General features: G+C 42.6%; 1 protein-coding gene across 3 annotated transcripts in view; it reads left to right on the plus strand.

Annotated features, from left to right (window-relative positions):
- Window positions 1–20,797, plus strand: part of hivep1 (HIVEP zinc finger 1) — a 77,609-nt gene that overhangs the window by 27,422 nt on the left and 29,390 nt on the right. Inside the window, exon 1 of one of the 3 annotated variants that reach the window (XM_022214963.2) lies at window positions 19,211–19,229. The exons of the other annotated variants lie outside the window; for them this stretch is intronic. Coding sequence (XP_022070655.1) covers window positions 19,226–19,229 — 4 coding nt within the window. The 5' untranslated portion in view covers window positions 19,211–19,225. Of the gene's footprint in view, window positions 1–19,210; window positions 19,230–20,797 lie in introns of those variants that run through there. 3 annotated transcript variants of the gene reach the window in all.

Genomic DNA, 20,797 nt, shown 5'->3' on the forward strand with positions numbered 1-20,797 from the left:
CTGTCTGTCTGTCTGTCTGTCTGTCTGTCTGTCTGTCTGTCTGTCTGTCTGTCTGTCTGTCTGTCTGTCTGTCTGTCTGTCTCTCAGCAGCATCACTCAAAAACAGACCAACAGATTTGGATGAAATTTTCCTTGAAGCTCAGAAATGACACAAGGACCAAGTGATCAGATTCTGGCAGTGATGCAGCTGATAGTCTGGATCCATGGATTAGTTTAAGATTTCTGTATCATTGGCAAATAGCAGCACGGCGTCACTGTAACCATGACAACCAGTGAACACTACATCAGCTGATTGTGATCCTACTACAAATCCACCTCTGAGGACTTATCAGGACTTATCCATCAGAAATGATCCAAGGAACAGCTGATTAAACTGTGGGGGTGTTTCTGAGTCCCATCAATTCCTGCTACATATTTAGGTCACATGATCCGGTATCCGTACATCACGTACACATGCAGAACACACGACTGTACTCAGAGGAAGGTCATTTAGTTTGTGGGTTCATCTGTATTAAATGGACACATTCTATGTTGCTGTGATTTCTGATCATCAATAACTAATAAATAAATGCTGCATTTCTGACATATGGGGGAATGAGCAGCCTTGGAGGAGGACTGATCTCTGAGGGCTTTTCTAGTTTTTACTGTGTTCTAGATCTCTGGGAGGACTTGATCAGACTAGAAAAACTGCCTGTTTGTGCAGTCGGTTGGCATCCATATGTTGCATGTAAACTACTGTGCTTGTACCATAATCTGCATGGAAACTAATTTCTGACTGATGATATTTATACGATGTAGACTCTTATGGACTCAGAAAATGTAACATCAGTCTAAGAAAGCAGCAAATCATATTTCAGAAGCTGGAGCTTGTTAATATTTCACTATTTCAGTTATTTCTACGTGTTAGCAATACCAGAATTCTGCAAAAATAAAATGCAGCTGATAAACTGCTAACATAAATCACAAACTTTGTGTTTAAACAATCGGTAAACAGAGATATTAATGTGACGTTGTGCTCTATGCTCGTTCTTTGGTTCCTTCTAGCAGTAAATGAGCCTAAACCTTCTCACTCTGCTGCTCTATAAGCTCCTCCTTCATCCATGTGAGTGTTTTCTTTAAAAGACTCTCAGGATTCAGCGGTCGGTCAGCAGAAAGCAGGATGCTGAATAATGGAGCTGGAGCTGTAGAATTCCAGACTGGAGGCGTTTTATGGGAATCTGTGGACCGTTCTCATGTCAGCAAAGACGTTCCCCTGGTGGACCTCTGAAAAAAACAGGAGCCGGCCTCGCGTTCATTCATACACCGCTCTTTGTTGTGATGATGTTTGAGTCACCATCAGCAGGAAGTGTGCTGGGTGGTGTTGGTGAGGTTTGGACGGTGGAGGTGAGTCCTCAGACCTGCTGACAGATTGAAAGCCTCCAAACAGAGTGAGTCATGAGGTCAGTATTCTGAAGAGCCTGAACCTCTCCAACAGTCAGAGCAGGACGGTCGGACGGTATGACAGCGACAGGTTTAAAAGGAATCAGGATTAGAAAGTGTAAAAAGCCCAGAACCTGCTTTTTGTTTCTGTGGAAGCTGCAGAAACTGAACGTGGCTTTAGAGTTTTAGGTTGATGCTGTGAACTTCCACCGCTGCTTGTTTACACATTCAGTAGTTACAGAACACTACAGAATATAATTTATGATGGATAAGAGTCCATTGTTTCTGTATTTTAGCTCTCATTTTGGTCTCTGCTGACTCCTGATGTAAGTATCTGACTCTTATCTCTCACTGTGTCCGTCGGCTGTTTGGTGGATTTTAGAAACCATAACCAGGAAGTTGAAATGTGATGTAAAGCTGCACTGTAAAACAGAAGATTTTTAACCGTTCATACTCATTTTATTAAACAATTTAATGTTATTGTGCAGATTTTCCAGTTTTAGTAAAATCACAATAAAAAAATACTAATTTATATGTTAACTGTAAGAAACTAAAGTGAACATCATAAATCTGTAGCAAAGCAAAGAAAACAACTAAGGAGATGAAACAACTAAAATCAGGTAAAGAACCGTCCAACGCATCATTAGAACCTGAAGGACAGTGGAGAACCATCATCTTCAGGAACAAACTCTTAGAGGATTGTAGGAAACCAACAGTAGAACTCACGGCTGTTTAATAGTGAAAGGAAGAACATTTCCACATGAAGGGAACTCAAAGGATTGGAACTAAACAGCTGTAGCTCTAAGAAAACCACTGATCAGTGAGGATGATCAGAAAAAAGGCTTCAGTTTGCTGTGGAGCATAAAGATTGGACTCTGGATCAACGGAAGAAGGTCATGAGGTCTGATGAGTCCAGATTGACCCTGTTCCAGAGCAATGGGGCAGAGGTTTAGGTTTGGTTCTGGTCCCAACTTTGTGCTGGTTTTAGACTTTTTTAGGACTGGTTTCATACTGGATTCTGGTTCTGAACATTTATTTTGGACTGGTTTAGGTTTGATTTTGGTCCTGGTTTTAGACCTTTAAGGACTGGTTTAGGACTGGTTTTATGATGTCTTGGACTTTTTTAGGACTGGTTTAGGTTTGATTTTTGTCCTGGTTTCAGACTGTCTTGGGCAGGTCTTTTTGTTAAACCCCAAGAACATCAAACCTACCATCAAGCATGGTGGTGGCAGTATCATGCTCCGTGGAACTGAAGCTTTACACAAAGTCAGTGGAATAATGAAGAAGGAGGATTACCTCCACGTTCTTCAGGAAAACCTAAAACCATCAGCAGAAGGTTGATCTTGGACACAATTGGATGTTTCAACCAGAAAATGAGTCCAAACACACATCAGACGTGGTAAAGAAATGGTTCCATCAGGCTAGATCAGGGGTCGGCAACCCGCGGCTCCGGAGCCGCATGCAGCTCTTTCAGCCCTCTGTTGTGGCTCCCTGTAACTTTGGAAAATAAATTGTTCTGCCTTTCAGGCGCGTTTCAATGTATTTTAATATAGAGTTTTATTGTGAAATTACCGCTCTTACTTTGGCGTGTCACTCCACCGGATGTGCTGCTGGTTTTTTTTTTTTTACTCCTGGAGAAGCACCGCCTGTAGTTTCACATCGTTTTGTACTCAAGAATGGCAAGCCTGTATATTAAAGCTCCACTCCAAGAAAGACACGTCTGTCTTTGAGTCAAAAGTACTCATGAGTACCAAGGTAAACTATGGATAATTGTCTTGCTCAGTATCTACTCTTTGATTGGGTAATACACGTTACTCGCAAGAACACGTCCAGCATCCAGGCAGCAGGTCAGAGAGTCAGAGGAGTGTCGTCTTGGAAAATAGAGCAGCGACTTACCGGAGAAAAGTTATTAGCTTAAGATAAATAGATTTTACAAGTTAAATAGACATTCGCAAAATATTGATTTCCAGCTAACATTATGTAACATATGAGGTCCAGGAGCAAAAATGACATTTACCAAGTAAGATAAATATTAGTGGTAGGACACAATTAAAAAAAAATGAATCTATCTAATTAGAGGCTTTGTAATTAATTATTCACGACTGATTAACAAGAGCATAGAGGTAAAAAGTGATATATGCAGTGTTGTCTTCACTTTAAATGCCAAAAGGATTCTGCGGCTCCCAGTGTTTTCTTTTCTGTGGGAAACGGGTCGAAATGGCTCTTTGAGTGTTAAAGGTTGCCGACCCCTGGGCTAGAATGAAGGTTCTAGACTGGTCTCCCCAAAGTCCTGACTTAAACCCATCAAGAACCTGAAGAACCAAATCAGAAAGGTAACAAATTTAGTGGAACGGAACCATTTCTGGTGTCGTTCCACTAAATTTGTCGTCTTTCTGTCTCAGACTTGAGTCAGTTAAATTGATAGTATAATGATACCGCCACCTCCATGCCTGATGGTAGGTATAGAGTCCAGAGGGGTTGAAGATAAATCAGCAGTTGGGGGCATCAGGGTAAGAAGAGAGGTGGATGAAGTGATGCCCTCATCATGGCTAGTGTCTACCAGCCTGTGGGGGTTAGGGTTATGATCTGGGGTTGGGCAGGTTCACCAACATTATGTTCCCAAAGAATGAGGTCAGCTGATAACTGAAGATACTGAAGGACCAGGTCTTTCCATCAGTGGAGCTTTTCTTCATGTTCCAAGATGATGATGTCAGGATTCATGGGGCTCATATTGAGAATGAGTGGATCAGCGAGCATGAGATGATTGTCCTCCACAGAGTCCAGACCTCAGCCCCACTGAGGATCTTTGGGATGTTCTGGAGAAGACTTTGTTCTGACTCTCCCTTCATCAATAGAAGATTTTGGTAGAAAATTAATGCAACTCTAGACAGAAATAAATGCTGTGACTTTGCAGAAGCTAAAGAGATGAAGTATTAGAGTGAGGCTTGTTTTTTGGACGGTCTGTATTTTGGTGAGTGTGACGGTAAGGCAGGTCTTAAATTTCATTCTGTGTGGTCCTAGAAAGTCTGAAGTTGCTGAAGCTCTGGGTCAGGTGGTCACGTTGAGCCTCCCAGTGAGTCGACTGTCGGTTCAGTTGACCGTAGAAACAGCTGCTTCTTCTTCTTTTTTTAAATGGAAATCCGCTCAGCCGTGGAAAAAAAAGATGAATGCCAGCGACAAGAGGGTGAAAGGGAAAAAGAAAAGGGGGAAGATGGAGGATGTGGGTGGCATCGAGCCAGAGTTAAGGCTGTGAAAGAGTGTGGTCCAGAGAGCGAAAGGACGAACGTAGAGAGGGTTCATCAGGAGGCTGTGGAGATATGTGGAGGACGGAGGGTGCTGCCTGCTGCTGGCAAAGCTTCATCCTCTTGCGTAACTTCTCTTCCTTTAGCTGCTGTTGCCATGGGGAGAGATGTCGGAGGTGGAGGGGGGATTCTCAGAGTCTCCAGGGAATTCTGCTCCGTGACGATCCCAGACTTCCCTCCTTTTTACCCAGGAAAAGCTGCAGGAGAAGCCGTGATTGGCCGTATTTTTAGACTTGTGCAGAATTTCAGTGGAAGCGTGAAGCAAAGCGAAGCCGCCCCCAGACAGAATGTAAACGACAGAACAGAGGAAGCTGAAGGTGACAGACGGTGAGAACCTGATGGAGCTGCAGGGCGTCGCTCTGACTCAGGTTCAGGTGTGCTCGTAAAACATAAATCCCGCCTTTGTTGATAACTCAGTCTGTTTTTTCCGTGTGAACAGCGTGACTAACGGTGAGTCTCCACAGGAATCCTCACCTGTAGTGTTCAAATGACTCATTAAAATAATCAGGTTTGGAGATTACATAACGGAGTCCAACAGTGTGTGGAGGCAGGAATCAGCAGGTTAGCTTAGCTTAGCGCAAAGACTGGGAACAAAGGGAAACGCATAGCATGTCTTCATTAAAAACAAAAATTAGTGTCAGCAGCAGGTTAGCTTAGCGCAATGACTGGAAAAGAGGCGAAACAGTTAGCATGTCTTTATTAAAGTAAAAAATGAGTTTCAGTAGCAGGTCAGCTCAGCACAATGACTGGAAACGAGGGGAAAGAGTTAGCATGTCTTTGTTAAAGTAAACAGTGAGTGTCAGTAGCAGGTTAGCTTAGCACAAAGACTGGGAATGAAGGGAAACAGTTTGCACACCTTTGTTGAAGTTAAAAATGAGTGTCAGTAGCAGGTTAGCTTAGCACAAAGCCTGGAAAAAAGGGACACAGTTAGCATGTCTTTGTTAAAAATTAGTGCCAGCAGCAGGATAGCTTAGCTTAGCACAGTGACTGGGAATGAAAGGAAACAGTTAGCATGTCTTTATTAAGGTTAAAAATAAATGTCATCAGCAGCTTAGCTTAGCACAAATACTGGGAACAAAGGGAAACAGATTGTCTTTGTTGAAGTTAAAAATGAGTGTCAGCAGCAGACTAGCTTAGCACAAGCACTGTGAATGAAATGAAACAGCATGTCTTTGTTCAAGTTAAAAATGAGTGTCAGCAGCGGGTTAGCTTAGCTTAGCACAAAGAGTATAGTAGTAGTATGTTGTGAAGCGTTTTGGACAATTTTTGAGTCCGTTTTGAGAAGTTTCAAGGTATTTTGGACCAGTTTATAGTCAGATTTGACTTTTTTGGACTTGTTTTCTAGTAAATTTTGATCTTTTTTGTCATTTTGGACAAGCTGTGAGTAATTCTGGATGAGTTTTTAATTAATTTACACAAGTTTTAATGTATTTAATAAAAACTGAGCCATTGTGGATGATTTTGGAGCCGTTTTAGACCATTTTTGAGACACTTTGGAGAAATTCTAGTCATTTTGGACAAGTATTGAATCTTTTAGGACAACGTTGGCGTAGTTTTATGTTAGCACATGAATAAAAGTGGGAGTTTTCATGGAAAACATGGAATTGTCTGGATGACCCCAAACTGTTGAACAGTGGTGTAGATGACAGGTTTACTGACTGTAATTATTCAGTAAATGCTGTTTTTAAGGATGTAAACAGGAGAACGTTGATCAGGACGGTAGATCTTCCAGGCTGTGGTCGGGTTGGAGGCTGTTCATCGCCTACAGATGATTGGTCTTCCTCCTGTTAGCGTCTTCATTAGCGGATCAATGAACAGCGGATAGAGGGGTATTTATAGATGTGTGGGGCGTGGGAGGCTGAATGCCACAAGTAGGTTAGCGGCTAATCTGATGTTGATGTTGTGTTCACGAACACAGAGGAATTAGAGACCTGAGCTGTTTTTAGAGCCTCCATCCTGCTTTGTTTTGCTTTTTCTGCCACTTAGCTTGGGGAAGTCAGGCAGGGAGGGCTTTCCCTGATTTAGAGCAGGGATTAGAGAAAAAAAGCATCGAGGAGGGAGAAGGAGGAGGGAGGAGGAAGAGGAGGAGGAGGAAGGAGTGTGTTGCTGCTCTGACAGCAGAGAACGCAGCAGAAGTGAGAAGTGAAAGCAGAGAGAAGCAGCTGTGAGAGGACAGACGGCAGCCAGACGCTCGGCTTTCCGCTCCGTCTTACCGTTCTTCTTCTTCTTCTTCTGCTCTCCGGGAGGCTCAGGAATGTCGGCGGTTATTGGTCTGTGTGGTCGGGAATGTCAGGTGTTTCCCCGTAAGCGTGTGTGACTCCTGGAGGGAAAAGCAGCCGGCAGACTTTCCCTCCTGTCAGGTATTGTTGAGCTCGTCTTTGGTGTTTTTATTCCTGCTGCAGGCTTTTGTTTCGGTGCTTGCTGCTTCATTGTCCTCCTCCTCTCTCCTCTCACTGCATCCCTTTGCTTTTCCTGAAGTTTCCTCTTATTGTCTGTCTGGTAGAAAAGGTTTGGAGCTGCAGTAGAGGAAGATTCCTCCTAAACTTCACCTGTTTTCACTCATTTTCAGACCTGTTGAGTTGTTTTTGTGATTTTAGGCTAGAAAAGCGTTTAAAAGGCTCGTCACAGGGATCAGCATCAGATTCTGTCTGCTTCATTTTCTGCTGATGGTTTTTGGACAGTTTAACAGAAAAGGTGCTCGGTGTTTCCCAAGTTTTCCCGTCTGCTCTGGTCAGAAGGTTACCGTCTGCGTTACCGTGTGGGTTTGGTCCAGAGGAGGACAGGACGAGCTGCAGCCACAGATGACTGGAGGCGTTATGCAACAGCTAGAGAGAGAGCAGAGCTGAACTTCTGCCTCCTCCTCCCAGCTCGGTGTAAGAATAGACCACCAGCGGCACGACGTCCAGCCCGCTGCTTCGGCTTTTTAAACAGGAATGGCTCTGGTCTGCTCTCCTGGAAGCTCGGCCTCCGGTGGTCCTCCGGTTCTGCAGATTCACTCAGGTTCCATCCACCTGCATCTAAAAGCATCAAAATCCAAAACTTTACACTCAAAAGCATCTCTAAAGCAGGTCTAAAGAGCAGATTAAACTCATCCTTAACCCTCCTGCTGTCCTCATTTATGGGCACCAAAAAATATTGTTTCCTTGTTTGGAAAAAATCCAAAAATTCTGCAAAAAAATTCCCAAAATTTCTAAAAAATTTGCAAAACCTTCAGGAAGAAAATTCCAATAATTCCTTCAAAGTTTCCCTTAAACTTTTTTTTTTTTTTTTTTTTTAAAATCCCCCAAATTTGGCAAGAATACTCTTGTAAATATTTTCAAAAATGAGTAAAAATCTTCAAAAAAATCCTAAAAATATCTAAATTGATTCCAGATATATCAGTAAAACTTCTAATATTTTCTTTAAGAACATTCACATAAAAAATCAACCAAAATCCAGAGAATTTCTCTGGATTTTGGTTGATTTTATGTGAATGTTCTTAAAAGAACTTTTTAACATTTCTTTTTTTTCCACCAAAAAAGTTCAAAAACTTCCTAAAAATGTTGAAAATGTGGACATTTCTCCATTTTCAGTCTTTAAAACGGTTAATCTGAGCTGCAGGGTTAAAGTGGACAAACCAAACTAAACTCCATCAGATTGGTTTCTGTTTTAATGACGTCTTAAATTAGCTCCTTTTACAGTTTCTTTGGGAGATTTTTACCAGATTTAATTTAAATTTCAGCTGCTTTTAGATGCAAACGTCTCCGAGGTGACAGTCCTGCGTTAGAAACAGGAAACATGTCAGATTTAATAGTCATGTGAAGCTCTTCTGTGCTTTGATGTGAAGCATCTTTAGAGCAGAAATCAGTGGATGACTAATAAACTCAGGTGGCAGAGGATTCATTTGGAGCGTTTTTCAAGCAAAAACACCAAAAACTGTGATGATTCAAGTGTCTCGACTGGAAGAATTTGCTGTTTTTCATCATTTTCTGGCATTTTCTAGACAAAACGACTATTTTTATTTGAAGCTGGACAGAGTCTGTACCTAGAACTTGATCAATTAGTCAGTCTGTAATTGTTTTTAAATCAAAACGCACCTTTTTTGGTCCAAGTTCCTCCATTTAACGGGTTTTTATCACTGGATATGTTTGGATTTGGGGCTTTTGGTCATGAAAATGGACATAATAAGACATTGTTTCATTGTTTTTTCATAGTTTTATGATGTTTTAGAGACAAAAAGAACAGTTTATAATTTCAGTTGCCTTTAGTTTGTGACCAGCATTACAGCAGTTCTGTATGTTTTATGGTACAATTGGCAGAATTTTTCTGTGTTTATCACTGAATATCTTTGGATTTTGGACTTGAGTTTGAACAGAACAACACATATAAAGACAATATCTTTTGTTCTTGCTCTTTTTCATCATTTTCTGGCGTTTTCTCGGCAGAAAAAGCTAAAATGCATCTAAAACTTGATCAGTTAGTCGGTCTATAATTGTTTTTAAATCAAACGCACCTTTTTTTGGTCCCAGTTCCTCTAATTAACAGGTTTTTATCTCTGAATATGTTTGGATTTGGGGCTTTTGGTCCTAAAAAGTCAGACATTTGATGGCATCACTGTGGTCTCTGGGTGTTTTCCATCATGTTCTGGTTTGATGTGAAGCATCTTTAGAGCTGAAATCAGCGGGTGACTAATAAACTCAGACGGCAGAGGATTCATTCGGAGCGTTTTTTAAGCGAAAACACCAGAATCTGTGTTGATTCCAGAGTCTGGACTGTAAGAATTTTCTGTTTTTATTGGATATGTTGAGTCTTTGTGGGTCCAGGAGGCTCTAACCGATTATTAACGAGCGCATCGATTTGGTTTCATGAGACGGACTCGATGTTTTAGAGACTAACGAGGGGAAAGTGAGGATGAGGAGGAGGAAGCGGTGAGGGAACGCTGTGTCTCTGCTTATGTAACGTTACCTCTGCCCACTGACGGAGCTCTGGATGAGGTGGAGGTGGAGGTGGGCGGCTGCATCAGTCCCTCTGAACACTGCCACCATGTTTATCAATTAGCAGACAAACAGGAAGTGACATCAGCAGCAGGTTACAGGCGTTTTAAAGCAGGAGATTTGCTGCTTTTTGTGGTTTCACGTTGAACTAAATTAAATCTGTGTCCTGTTGAAATGTTTTCCAGCTTCAAAGCTTCTTAATTTTGTGGATTTTCTGTTTTTCTCCGACCTGAATGTGAATCGAGGTGAAACGAGCTCAGTGGAGGATCTTCTTCAGCTGTTTTTATTTCTATCTGGACCCAGTTTGTGACTAAAACTGGTAGAAATGAGTTGGTTTGTAGTAAAAAAATGACAAAACTGTCATCGTTCCAGCTCCTCCAGTGGGACGGTTTACTGTTTTTATCACTAAATATGTTTGGATTTTGGACAAAATCTTGTGCTTTCCATAATTTTTGGGGTGTTTTAGAGGAAAAACAACCATTTTCAATTCAACCTGCATTTAGTTTATGACCAACACCACTATCAGTTCTTTCTTTTGTGGTAAAACTGGCAGAATTTTTCTGTTTTGTGTCACTAAATATCTTTGGATTTTGGACTTGAGTTTAGACAGAACAACACATTTAAAGACAATATCTTGTCTTCTTGGTGTTTTTCATCATTTTCTGGACAAAACAAGTGTTTTTATTTCAATCTGGACCCAGTTTGTGACTAAAACTGGTAGAAATGAGTCGGTCTGTGATTGTTCCAGCTCCTCTAGTGGGACGGTTTACTGTTTTTATCCCTGAATATGTTTGGATTTTGGAACATATTTAAAGATAATATCTTTTCTTCTTGGTGTTTTTCATCATTTTCTGGCATTTTCTAGATCAAACAACCATTTTTATTTCAAGCTGGACACAGTTTGTACCTAAAATTTGACCAATAATTCGGTCTATAATTGTTTTTAAGTCAAAAACGCACCTTTTTTTGGTCCCTGTTTCTTAATTTAGCAGATTTCTATCTCTGAATATGTTTGGATTTTGGGCTTTTGGTCATAAAAAGTCAGACATTTAATGATGCTACTGTCGTCTCTAGGTGTTTTTTCTCATGTTCTGGTTTAATGTGAAGCGTCTTTTCAAGCAAAAACACCAAAAACTGTGACGATTCTGGCGTCTCAACTATAAGAATTTGCTGTTTTTCATCATTTTCTGGCATTTTCTGGACAAAGCAACTATTTTTATTTCAAGGTGGACACAGTTTGTACCTAAAATTCGAGCAATTAGTCGGTCTGTAATTGTTTTAAAATCAAAAACGCACCTTTTTTTGGTCCCAGTTTCTCCAGTTAACAGGTTTTTAATCACTGAATATGTTTGGATTTTGGACTTTTGGTCCTAAAAAGTCAGACATTTGATGACATTACTGTGCTCTCTGGGTGTATTTCATCATGTTCTAATTCATTCTAATAACTGCTTTCATTCAGGCTACATTAAAACTTCCAGTTAATTAATCTAAAATCTTCTACAAACAGTTTTTTAATGACTGTAAACTAATGCTGGTGAAACAAAACCAGACATGGCCTCAGGTTCTGGGTATTTTTAATCATTTTCTGGACCAAAAAGCAGATGGACTGTTAGGTTTCAGGGCTGAGGACGGTAAACAGCAGGAAGAAGCTGTTTGACTCGGTTTCTGGTGATGCTGACGGAGCCTTCGGTTGTGTCAGGACTTGTCCCGGTGTGTTTCCATGCAGGGCCCGCCGCGCATACGAGCTAAATGAGCTATAAAAGCAGATGGTTGTCTGGCGGCTCTCAGAGAAACCAGAAGAGGCCGAGAGCAGCTGCAGGAAGCCCAGTGGGAGTCCTGGGTCTCCGGACGACGCTGCAGAACTAAAACACTCGGCTGTGAATGCCGGAGGCCGCAGACGTGTCGGGTTTCATCAGAGGATAACTTTAAGACCTGAGAGCTGCATTCAGTCGTCAAACTGCATTTCCCACAAGCCTCCAGTGGGTCAAACGTTCCAGCAAATGGAGCTGGGGCGTCTGTTTTTATGTGTTTATCAGCGTTCATGGTGCCTCTGTCAGTTCTTCATTATGGAAGCTTTTCACTCGTTTACATTTTAGATCAGGAGTTAAACTCATCTTAGTCCAGTCTGATCACCAGTAAAACCAGTAAAACCACAGCAGAATAACCTGTAAATAACCACAAATCCTAATGGTTCCTTTGTTTCAGTGCAAAATTTATCATTTCCACATTACAGCTTCCAGATCACAGAGTGTCTACAAAGGAACACAACATTTAGTCACCTGGACCTGAACCATGGAGGACTTACTGGAGGATCACAACCACAGAAGAAGACAAAAAGGACAAAAAACAACAGAAATGACACAAAACAACAAAAAATTTGACAAATGACACAAAACAAAACAAAAATTAGACAAAAAAGTTACAAAGTGGCAAAAAAACGACAGAAATGACACAAAACAACAAAAAAATTAGACAACACAAAACAAAACAAAAAATTAGACAAAAAAGTTACAAAGTGGCAAAAAACAAAAAACGACAAAATGAATAAAACGAAACAAAAACCCCACAAAGCACCAAGAAAAACAAATTGACTAAAACTTGAGACAGAAAAGAAATGACAGAAAAACAAGACAAAATATTACAAAAATGAGACAAAAATTACATGAAAAAAACAAAAACGGCACAAAAAATTAGACAAAAAAGTAACAAAGCGGCAAAAAAAATGGACAAATGACAAAAACATCAAATAAAACAAAACACAAAATGACAAAAATAAGACAAAAAACTCAAACGAGACAAAAAAAATACAAAAATGAGAAACAAAACAACAAAATCATGAGACAAACAAATGTCAGACAGCAAAAGACCAAAAACAACCAAAACAGACAAAATATTACAAAACGGAGACACAACACAACAAAAAATTAGACAAATGACAGAAAACAAAATATTAGACAAAAAAAGTTACAAAGTGACAAAAAATGACAAACGACAAAATGGAAAAAATGAAACCAAAAAACCCACAAAGCGCCAACAGAAACAAATCGACAAAAACGTGAGACCAACGACAAAAATCAGACATTTCAATTAGAAGGGTACACATTGATAAAAATAGTTTCCATATTTTGTTAATTTACAGATAACTCGTAAAATCACAGAAAAAAACTGTAAAATAGGAAAAAATTGATTGTAATTCGTTACTTTATGATTTGTAAAATTTAAAATTGTGAGTGTAAAATTAGAGTTTTAACTGCAGCTAAAAGTGTTTTACAGACTAAATATTTGAAATAGTTTTATAGTTTTTTACATGTTTCTCTGGTACCTTTGCTGCCAGATTTCCAGATTTTTACAGGATCTTTCGTGCGATGTAGGAGGAGTTAATTTAAACTTCACAGATAGGAAAGCAGGTTTGTTTAAATGAAATCATGATGAGCTCATTACCAGCTGATGGAGGCAGGACAGGGTTTTCTGGTCGTCTTCTCATCCTTCATGATGACTCGGTTCCTGGAAGCGTCTCGTCCTGCCGCGAGGATCAAACTGTGATTAGATCCAACAGCTGCCAGCTGGACCAAACTTACTGGCAGAATCGTGTCAGATTCCTCTGATTGGGCTGAATTAGAAATGTGTGTAGAATCTGAAACCAAAACGAGCCGCTGGCAGCAGCACAACGTTCTCAGGTACTTTAGTAAAACTAGAGTGTGTTAGTAGAAGTCTTTACAGCACAGAATAAATTAAACCACAATCCTGGAGGTGGATTCACACTAAAGGATGACAGGAAGCATGAAAATGTAGAATAGAAACGTCTGAGTGTCGATGAAAACAGCTTTTTGTTTTAGAGCTACCCGGTGTATTAAGAACGATCAAACATTTGGGTAACTGGTGGATGTTACGCTTTACTGAACATACATGAAACAGGAATGTCTGAGAGTCGTACAAAACAACACACAAGGTTTGGTTTCAGTGCATAAATACAATATAGCTAAAGTTGCTCTACATTAAAGTTGCTCTATATTAGTTAAAGTTGCTCTAAATGAGTTAAAGTTGACCTACACCACCGTTCAAAGGTTTGGGTTCATCCAGACAATTCCATATTCTTCATTAAACTCCCACTTTTATCCATGTGCTAACATAACTGTACAAGGGTTTTCTAATCATCAATGAGCCTTTCAGCACCATTAGCTAACACAATGTAGCATTAGAACACAGGAGTGATGGTTGCTGGAAATGTTCCTCTGTAGCCCGATGGAAATATTCCATTAAAAATCAGACGTTTACAGCTAGAACAGTCAGCTGTTTTTAAATGATGTCTATAAAACCACTACAGTCATTCCAGAGTGAGTCATTTTTTCCTACTAGAGTTTTTCCAGCCATCTGCTGAAAGTGATTGTATTTTTTTCATATGGTAATCTATACAGAGGAACAAGTTAATATTGCGGTGCCAGTTTCCTCCTAATGCCATGCAGCTCTATTATCATTATTATTGTTATTATTATTATTATTGTTGTTGTTATTCTGCAGTGGTGCTGTCTGTAGCTGAGGGTCTGAGGTGTGTTTTACTGTAGTTTCTGGTCCAAGTGAAGATCTGTTCCATCTCTGAGGGTTTTTCTAGTTGGTGTCTGTGTTCATGCTGCAGTTTTTTGACATTTCCAGAATAAAGTTGAAGCTTTTTATTTTTTAGTCAACAGAATGTGTGAATGTGGTCTTTGTGTTCAGCTGAATGTGTTTGCAGTGAAGTTCAGAGTTGCTCTGTGTTAGTAAAAGTTGCTCTATATTAGTTGAAGTTAAGTTCAGTGAAGTTCAGAGGAGAAGGTTGTGATGGAGCTCAGAGAGTCTTACTGGGATCCTCCTGGTCCTGGACTGGTTCCAGTTTGGTCTGTGGAGAATGATGGGTCAGGGTGGGCGACTCTACAGCTCTGGTTATGTGTCTGGAGGCTGGACGTGGTTCTCTGACCCTGGGAGGACGTTATAGCTGGACTGGTCCCTCTAAAACACGATGACCCTGGGAGGGCGTTGTAGCTGGACTGGTCCCTCTAAAACACGGTGACCCTGGGAGGGCGTTGTAGCTGGACTGGTCCCTCTAAAACACGATGACCCTGGGAGGGCGTTGTAGCTGGACTGGTCCCCCTAAAACACGGTGACCCTGGGAGGGCGTTGTAGCTGGACTGGTCCCCTAAAACACGGTGACCCTGGGAGGGCGTTGTAGCTGGACTGGTCCCCCTAAAACACGGTGACCCTGGGAGGGCGTTGTAGCTGGACTGGTCCCCCTAAAACACGGTGACCCTGGGAGGGCGTTGTAGCTGGACTGGTCCCCCTAAAACACGGTGACCCTGGGAGGGCGTTGTAGCTGGACTGGTCCCTCTAAAACACGATGACCCTGGGAGGGCGTTGTTGCTGGACTGGTCCCCCTAAAACACGGTGACCCTGGGAGGGCGTTGTAGCTGGACTGGTCCCCCTAAAACACGGTGACCCTGGGAGGGCGTTGTAGCTGGACTGGTCCCTCTAAAACACGATGACCCTGGGAGGGCGTTGTAGCTGGACTGGTCCCTCTAAAACACGATGACCCTGGGAGGGCGTTGTTGCTGGACTGGTCCCCCTAAAACACGGTGACCCTGGGAGGGCGTTGTAGCTGGACTGGTCCCCCTAAAACACGGTGACCCTGGGAGGGCGTTGTAGCTGGACTGGTCCCTCTAAAACACGATGACCCTGGGAGGGCGTTGTTGCTGGACTGGTCCCCCTAAAACACGGTGACCCTGGGAGGGCGTTGTAGCTGGACTGGTCCCCCTAAAACACGGTGACCCTGGGAGGGCGTTGTAGCTGGACTGGTCCCCCTAAAACACGGTGACCCTGGGAGGGCGTTGTTGCTGGACTGGTCCCCCTAAAACACGGTGACCCTGGGAGGGCGTTGTAGCTGGACTGGTCCCCCTAAAACACGGTGACCCTGGGAGGGCGTTGTAGCTGGACTGGTCCCCCTAAAACACGGTGACCCTGGGAGGGCGTTGTAGCTGGACTGGTCCCCTAAAACACGGTGACCCTGGGAGGGCGTTGTAGATGGACTGGTCCCCCTAAAACACGGTGACCCTGGGAGGGCGTTGTAGCTGGACTGGTCCCCCTAAAACACGGTGACCCTGGGAGGGCGTTGTAGCTGGACTGGTCCCCCTAAAACACGGTGACCCTGGGAGGGCGTTGTAGCTGGACTGGTCCCTCTAAAACACGGTGACCCAGCGGCGCTGCTCCTGGGGTCACCTTAAAGGACAGCAGAGCTCCAGCCTGAGTGACTCACTGCTTATTTTTGCCTCCATCTTGCCAACAGCAGCTCCTAATTACAGAGTGTGGTGTTGATCCTGGAGCCTGCGAGGCGTTTATCTTCTTCACCCCGGCAGTGATGAGGCAGAAAGTTGTTGTCCTGGTCTGGGTAAATATTTAGTTGCCTCTCTGAACCCGACTGTAAAACCCTCAGAATTCCCCATGGTGACTAATCCAGAAATAGAGCAGAGGGAGCTTCCTCTTCTGTCCTGGAGAGGTGTTTATGTAACGTAGTCCTCCTCCATCTCAGAGCTGCAGCCCAGTGCCTCAGTCTGATGTTGACTTAGAACATTCTCACAAGGAGCTGCAGTTTTCACTTCCAGACGCTGGGTTTGTTCGCCCACACGCAGCCTTCAACGCCTCTTTTTCTGGAGTTTCAAAGAAAAACAAGGTTTGCTTCTGGGTGTTTAAAGAACAGCAGCGGCTGAAAGCAAAGAAAAGGAAACTTCTACTCTAATGTTTACTGAACTATTTATACATGAAACCAGTTTAACTTTATTATCCGACATTAATCATTTTAAAACACAAGCTACTGCAAAACATCCAGAAAAGCAGAGGGTCCCACATGAGGCCCTGCAGAGGTTCCAGTCTGGTGTGCGTAGGAATTGTAAACGAGTAAAACTATAAATTTAAAATCATTTCTAGACCAGAAAAGTTGTTTTGATCATAAAGTAAAATACTGGATTGTTCATTTGTCGATTTGTGTTTCCTTTTTGTCTCGCTTGTGTTTTTTGGTCTGATTTTAGTCATTTTGTGTTTCACTTTATTTGTTGTTTTGTGTATTGTTTATGTTGATTGTCTGCTTTTTGTCGTTTTGTTACTCGCTTTTGTGATTTTTTTTCTCAAATTTTTGTAATTTTTCCATTTGTTTGTCGTTTTGTAACTTTCTTTGTCTTATTTTGTCGTTTTATGTGTCATTTTTGCCATATTGTGTCTAATTTTTGTAATATTTTGTCTTATTTTTGTTGTTATTTTCTCTGACTTATCTCATGTTTTTGTCATTTTGTTTCTTAGTTATATCGTTTTGTTTCCTTTTTGTCTTGCTTGTGTTGTTTGTCTCATTTTTGCCATTTTTGCAGCACAGAACAACGAATAAAGCGAAACACAAAATGACAAAAACATGGAACAAAAGACAAGTCAGACAAAAAAACAACAAAAACAAGATAAACATTACAAAAGTGAGAAACAAAATGACAAAAGCAAGAAACAAAATGACAAAAATTAGACAAACGACACGAAACAAAACAAGAAATTCGAAAAAAAAATTCGACAAGTTACAAAACGACAAAAAATTGGACAAAAATTGGACAAAAACGACACAAAACAAACAAAATCACAAAAGTCAGACAAAGAAAGACAAAAAACCCACCAAAACCAGACAAAAATTACAAAATTTGACAGAAAACAACAAAAGAACAATCTAGTATTTTACTTTCTGATCCAAACAACTTGTCATGGTCTAGAAATGACTTTAAATTTATAGTTTTACTAATTTACAATCTGCAATTAGTGTCTTCTCTGGAATTTTTACACTTTGAGGGCCGGATTGGACCCTCTGGAGGACCGCTTTTGGTCCACGGGCCTCACGTTGGACCCTCTGGAGGACCGCTTTTGGTCCGCGGGCCTCATGTTGGACCCTCTGGAGGACCGCTTTTGGTCCACGGGCCTCACGTTGGACCCTCTGGAGGACCGCTATTGGACCACGGGCCTCACGTTGGACCCTCTGGAGGACCGCTTTTGGTCCACGGGCCTCACGTTGGACCCTCTGGAGGACCACTTTTGGTCCACGGGCCTCATGTTGGACCCTCTGGAGGACCGCTTTTGGACCACGGGCCTCATGTTGGACCCTCTGGAGGACCGCTTTTGGTCCGCGGGCCTCATGTTGGACCCTCTGGAGGACCGCTTTTGGTCCACGGGCCTCATGTTGGACCCTCTGGAGGATCGCTTTTGGTCCACGGGCCTCACGTTGGACCCTCTGGAGGACCGCTTTTGGTCCACGGGCCTCATGTTGGACCCTCTGGAGGACCGCTTTTGGTCCACGGGCCTCACGTTGGACCCTCTGGAGGACCACTTTTGGTCCACGGGCCTCATGTTGGACCCTCTGGAGGACCGCTTTTGGTCCGCGGGCCTCACGTTGGACCCTCTGGAGGACCGCTTTTGGTCCACGGGCCTCATGTTGGACCCTCTGGAGGACCGCTTTTGGTCCACGGGCCTCACGTTGGACCCTCTGGAGGACCGCTTTTGGTCCACGGGCCTCACGTTGGACCCTCTGGAGGACCGCTTTTGGTCCGCGGGCCTCTTGTTGGACCCTCTGGAGGACCGCTTTTGGTCCGCGGGCCTCACGTTGGACCCTCTGGAGGACCGCTTTTGGTCCGCGGGCCTCTTGTTGGACCCTCTGGAGGACCACTTTTGGTCCACGGGCCTCATGTTGGACCCTCTGGTTTAAAATATTTCTGGATGTTTTTCAGTAAGTTGTGTTTTAAAATGATCGCTGCTGGATAATAAAGTGGAACTGATTTAACAGTCCAGTAAACATCAGCGCTCCTTTAAAGGGTTAATTTCGTCTTCACACATGAACCGTTGGTAAAACTCCTCCTGACTGTGTTTAGATTTAAATGTGACGACAGAAAGGCGTCCAGCTGCAAACATGCTGCCTCATCATCAGAGAGGAAGTGAAACGCTGCAGCAGGATCAGACGTGCAGCTCTGGTAAACAGTCCTGCCCCCCCGCTGAGCTGTTGGCCAACCGGCAGTAAATTCCTGCGTCTAGCCCGGGGAGGAGGAGGAGGAGGAGGATCCCCTGGAGCTGCCGGAGCCGGTTCCAGTGACGTCGGCGCTCTGAAGCCGCCCTCCCCCTCTCTTCCTGGGCCTTACAGGAATTCCCCTCCTCGTCACATTATTCTGAGGAAACCGCTGGCGACGCCCCGCACCGCTGCTCCGCCGCACCGCCACAGCTGATAGGCCGGAAGCTCACCCCGTGTTGACACAGTCCGTGTGCACTTGTTGTTCTTTCTGCTGCTGAGTGTTTGTTCCGTCCTGGAGGAGAGAACCGCTCGGCTGTGTGAGGGTTTAACTCTGAACAGTCAGAGCTGCTGTCAGTCAGTCAGGGCGCCACGGTAACCGACAACAACAGGACGGAGGATCTACTCATTTATTTTTACATCTGTGGCTGCTGGGGAGTGTATGTTGGACAGAAAGCTGCTGCAGGACTCCAGCTGCTCTATCGTTGATGTGTAAGTCCTGCGCTAAGTTTATTTAGAGGTTGACTTTAGAGCGTTTAAACAAACAGCAGCTCCACTGATTTATTGATCGCCCTCAGTGTGCTGTTGTTTGACCTCACAGTCCTTTCCTCACTCATTCACTCCATTTTTGAGTGTCAGAAACAGTGAAAACGTCCTGACTTGGTTTCTCAGATAGTTGGATGTTCTTGCGTTCTCTCTGACAGATGTGGAGGGTAAACAAACAGCTGGATTAACACACTGACGGCTCAGCAGAAAGACCTGAATCTTCCTCTGAAGCGCGTCTATGTTTTTTCCAGTTTCACTTGTTTATAATCTGAAGTTTAGACGATCCTTGTTCAGTAACTTCCTGGAGTCTCTGCTGGTTGCCTGGCAACTGGTCCCAGCTAAAATACAGCGCACCAAACAAACACAGCGCCAATAAAGATCAACAAAACTCTAATCAGATCGTGCCGTCCTGTGGGTCAAAATTGACCCGTTTTAGTTTGAAAATGTAGAAAAAGAAAAATCACAGTGAAACTCGTGATGTCCACATTTTCAATATTTTTTGGAAATTTTGAACATTTTTTTGGTGGAAAAAACAAATTTTAGAATTGTTTCTAAAGAACATTGACATAAAAATCAACCAGAAGACAGAGAATTTCTCTGGATTCTGGTTGATTTTTATGTGAATGTTCTCAAAGAAAATATTAGAAGTTTTACTGATATTTATGGAATCACTTTAGATGTTTTTACGATTTTTTTTGAAGATGTTTACTCATTTTTTGAAAATGTTTGCACAAATTTTATTTACAAATTTGGGGGATTTTTGAAAAAATAAAACTTAAGGAATTATTGGAATTTTCTTTGTGAATATTTTGCAAATTTTCTGAAATTTGGGGAATTTTTTTGCTGAATTTTTTTCAGATAAGGAAATAATATAAAGTTAATGCAATTCAGTTTCATTTAATTTTGAGTAATTGTTCAGATTAGGGATGTAAAATATAAATACGTCTCTTGATCAGTCAGTAAACATTAAATGAAGCTCTTTAGTTGTCGTATTTTAAGGTCGGTGTCCTCATTTTAATTAAACTCAGCTTCAGTCCGTTAGCGTTGGTCTGAAGTCATTAACCGCCACAGAAGTCTTTGTCATGGTGCCCGTTTCCAGCTGGTAAAGCTTTGAATACTCGGCTTCCAACGGTCTCCAACGAGGTGCTTTTTTCACCAAAAAATGATCAAAGGTTTCCCAGAAATGTAGAAAATGTGGACATCAGAGGTTTTTCCACATTTTCAAACTTTTAAACGGGTGAGTTTTGGGTTCATACTTAAATCGTTTGAAGTGTGAGCTGCAGTCAGAGTTTTCTGCTGAATCAGTTTCTAAGCGTGTTTCCGTCCCGTGAGGCCCGTCGCCGTGACAACACGTCTGTGCCGTGGCGGTGTTTCTTCACGGCCTCCAGGAGGAAGTCGGGACGCTGGCTGGATGCACTTTGACGTGCGGCTCGTTCTTACTTCCAGTTTTCTCCTCTTTCTGAGCGTCTGTGGGGAAAGAAGTGGGCGTCTGTGTACGGCGGAGAGCTCGAACG

The sequence above is a fragment of the Acanthochromis polyacanthus genome, chromosome 11 (genome assembly GCF_021347895.1).
Source record: "Acanthochromis polyacanthus isolate Apoly-LR-REF ecotype Palm Island chromosome 11, KAUST_Apoly_ChrSc, whole genome shotgun sequence".
Classification (NCBI taxonomy): Eukaryota; Metazoa; Chordata; class Actinopteri; family Pomacentridae; genus Acanthochromis; species Acanthochromis polyacanthus.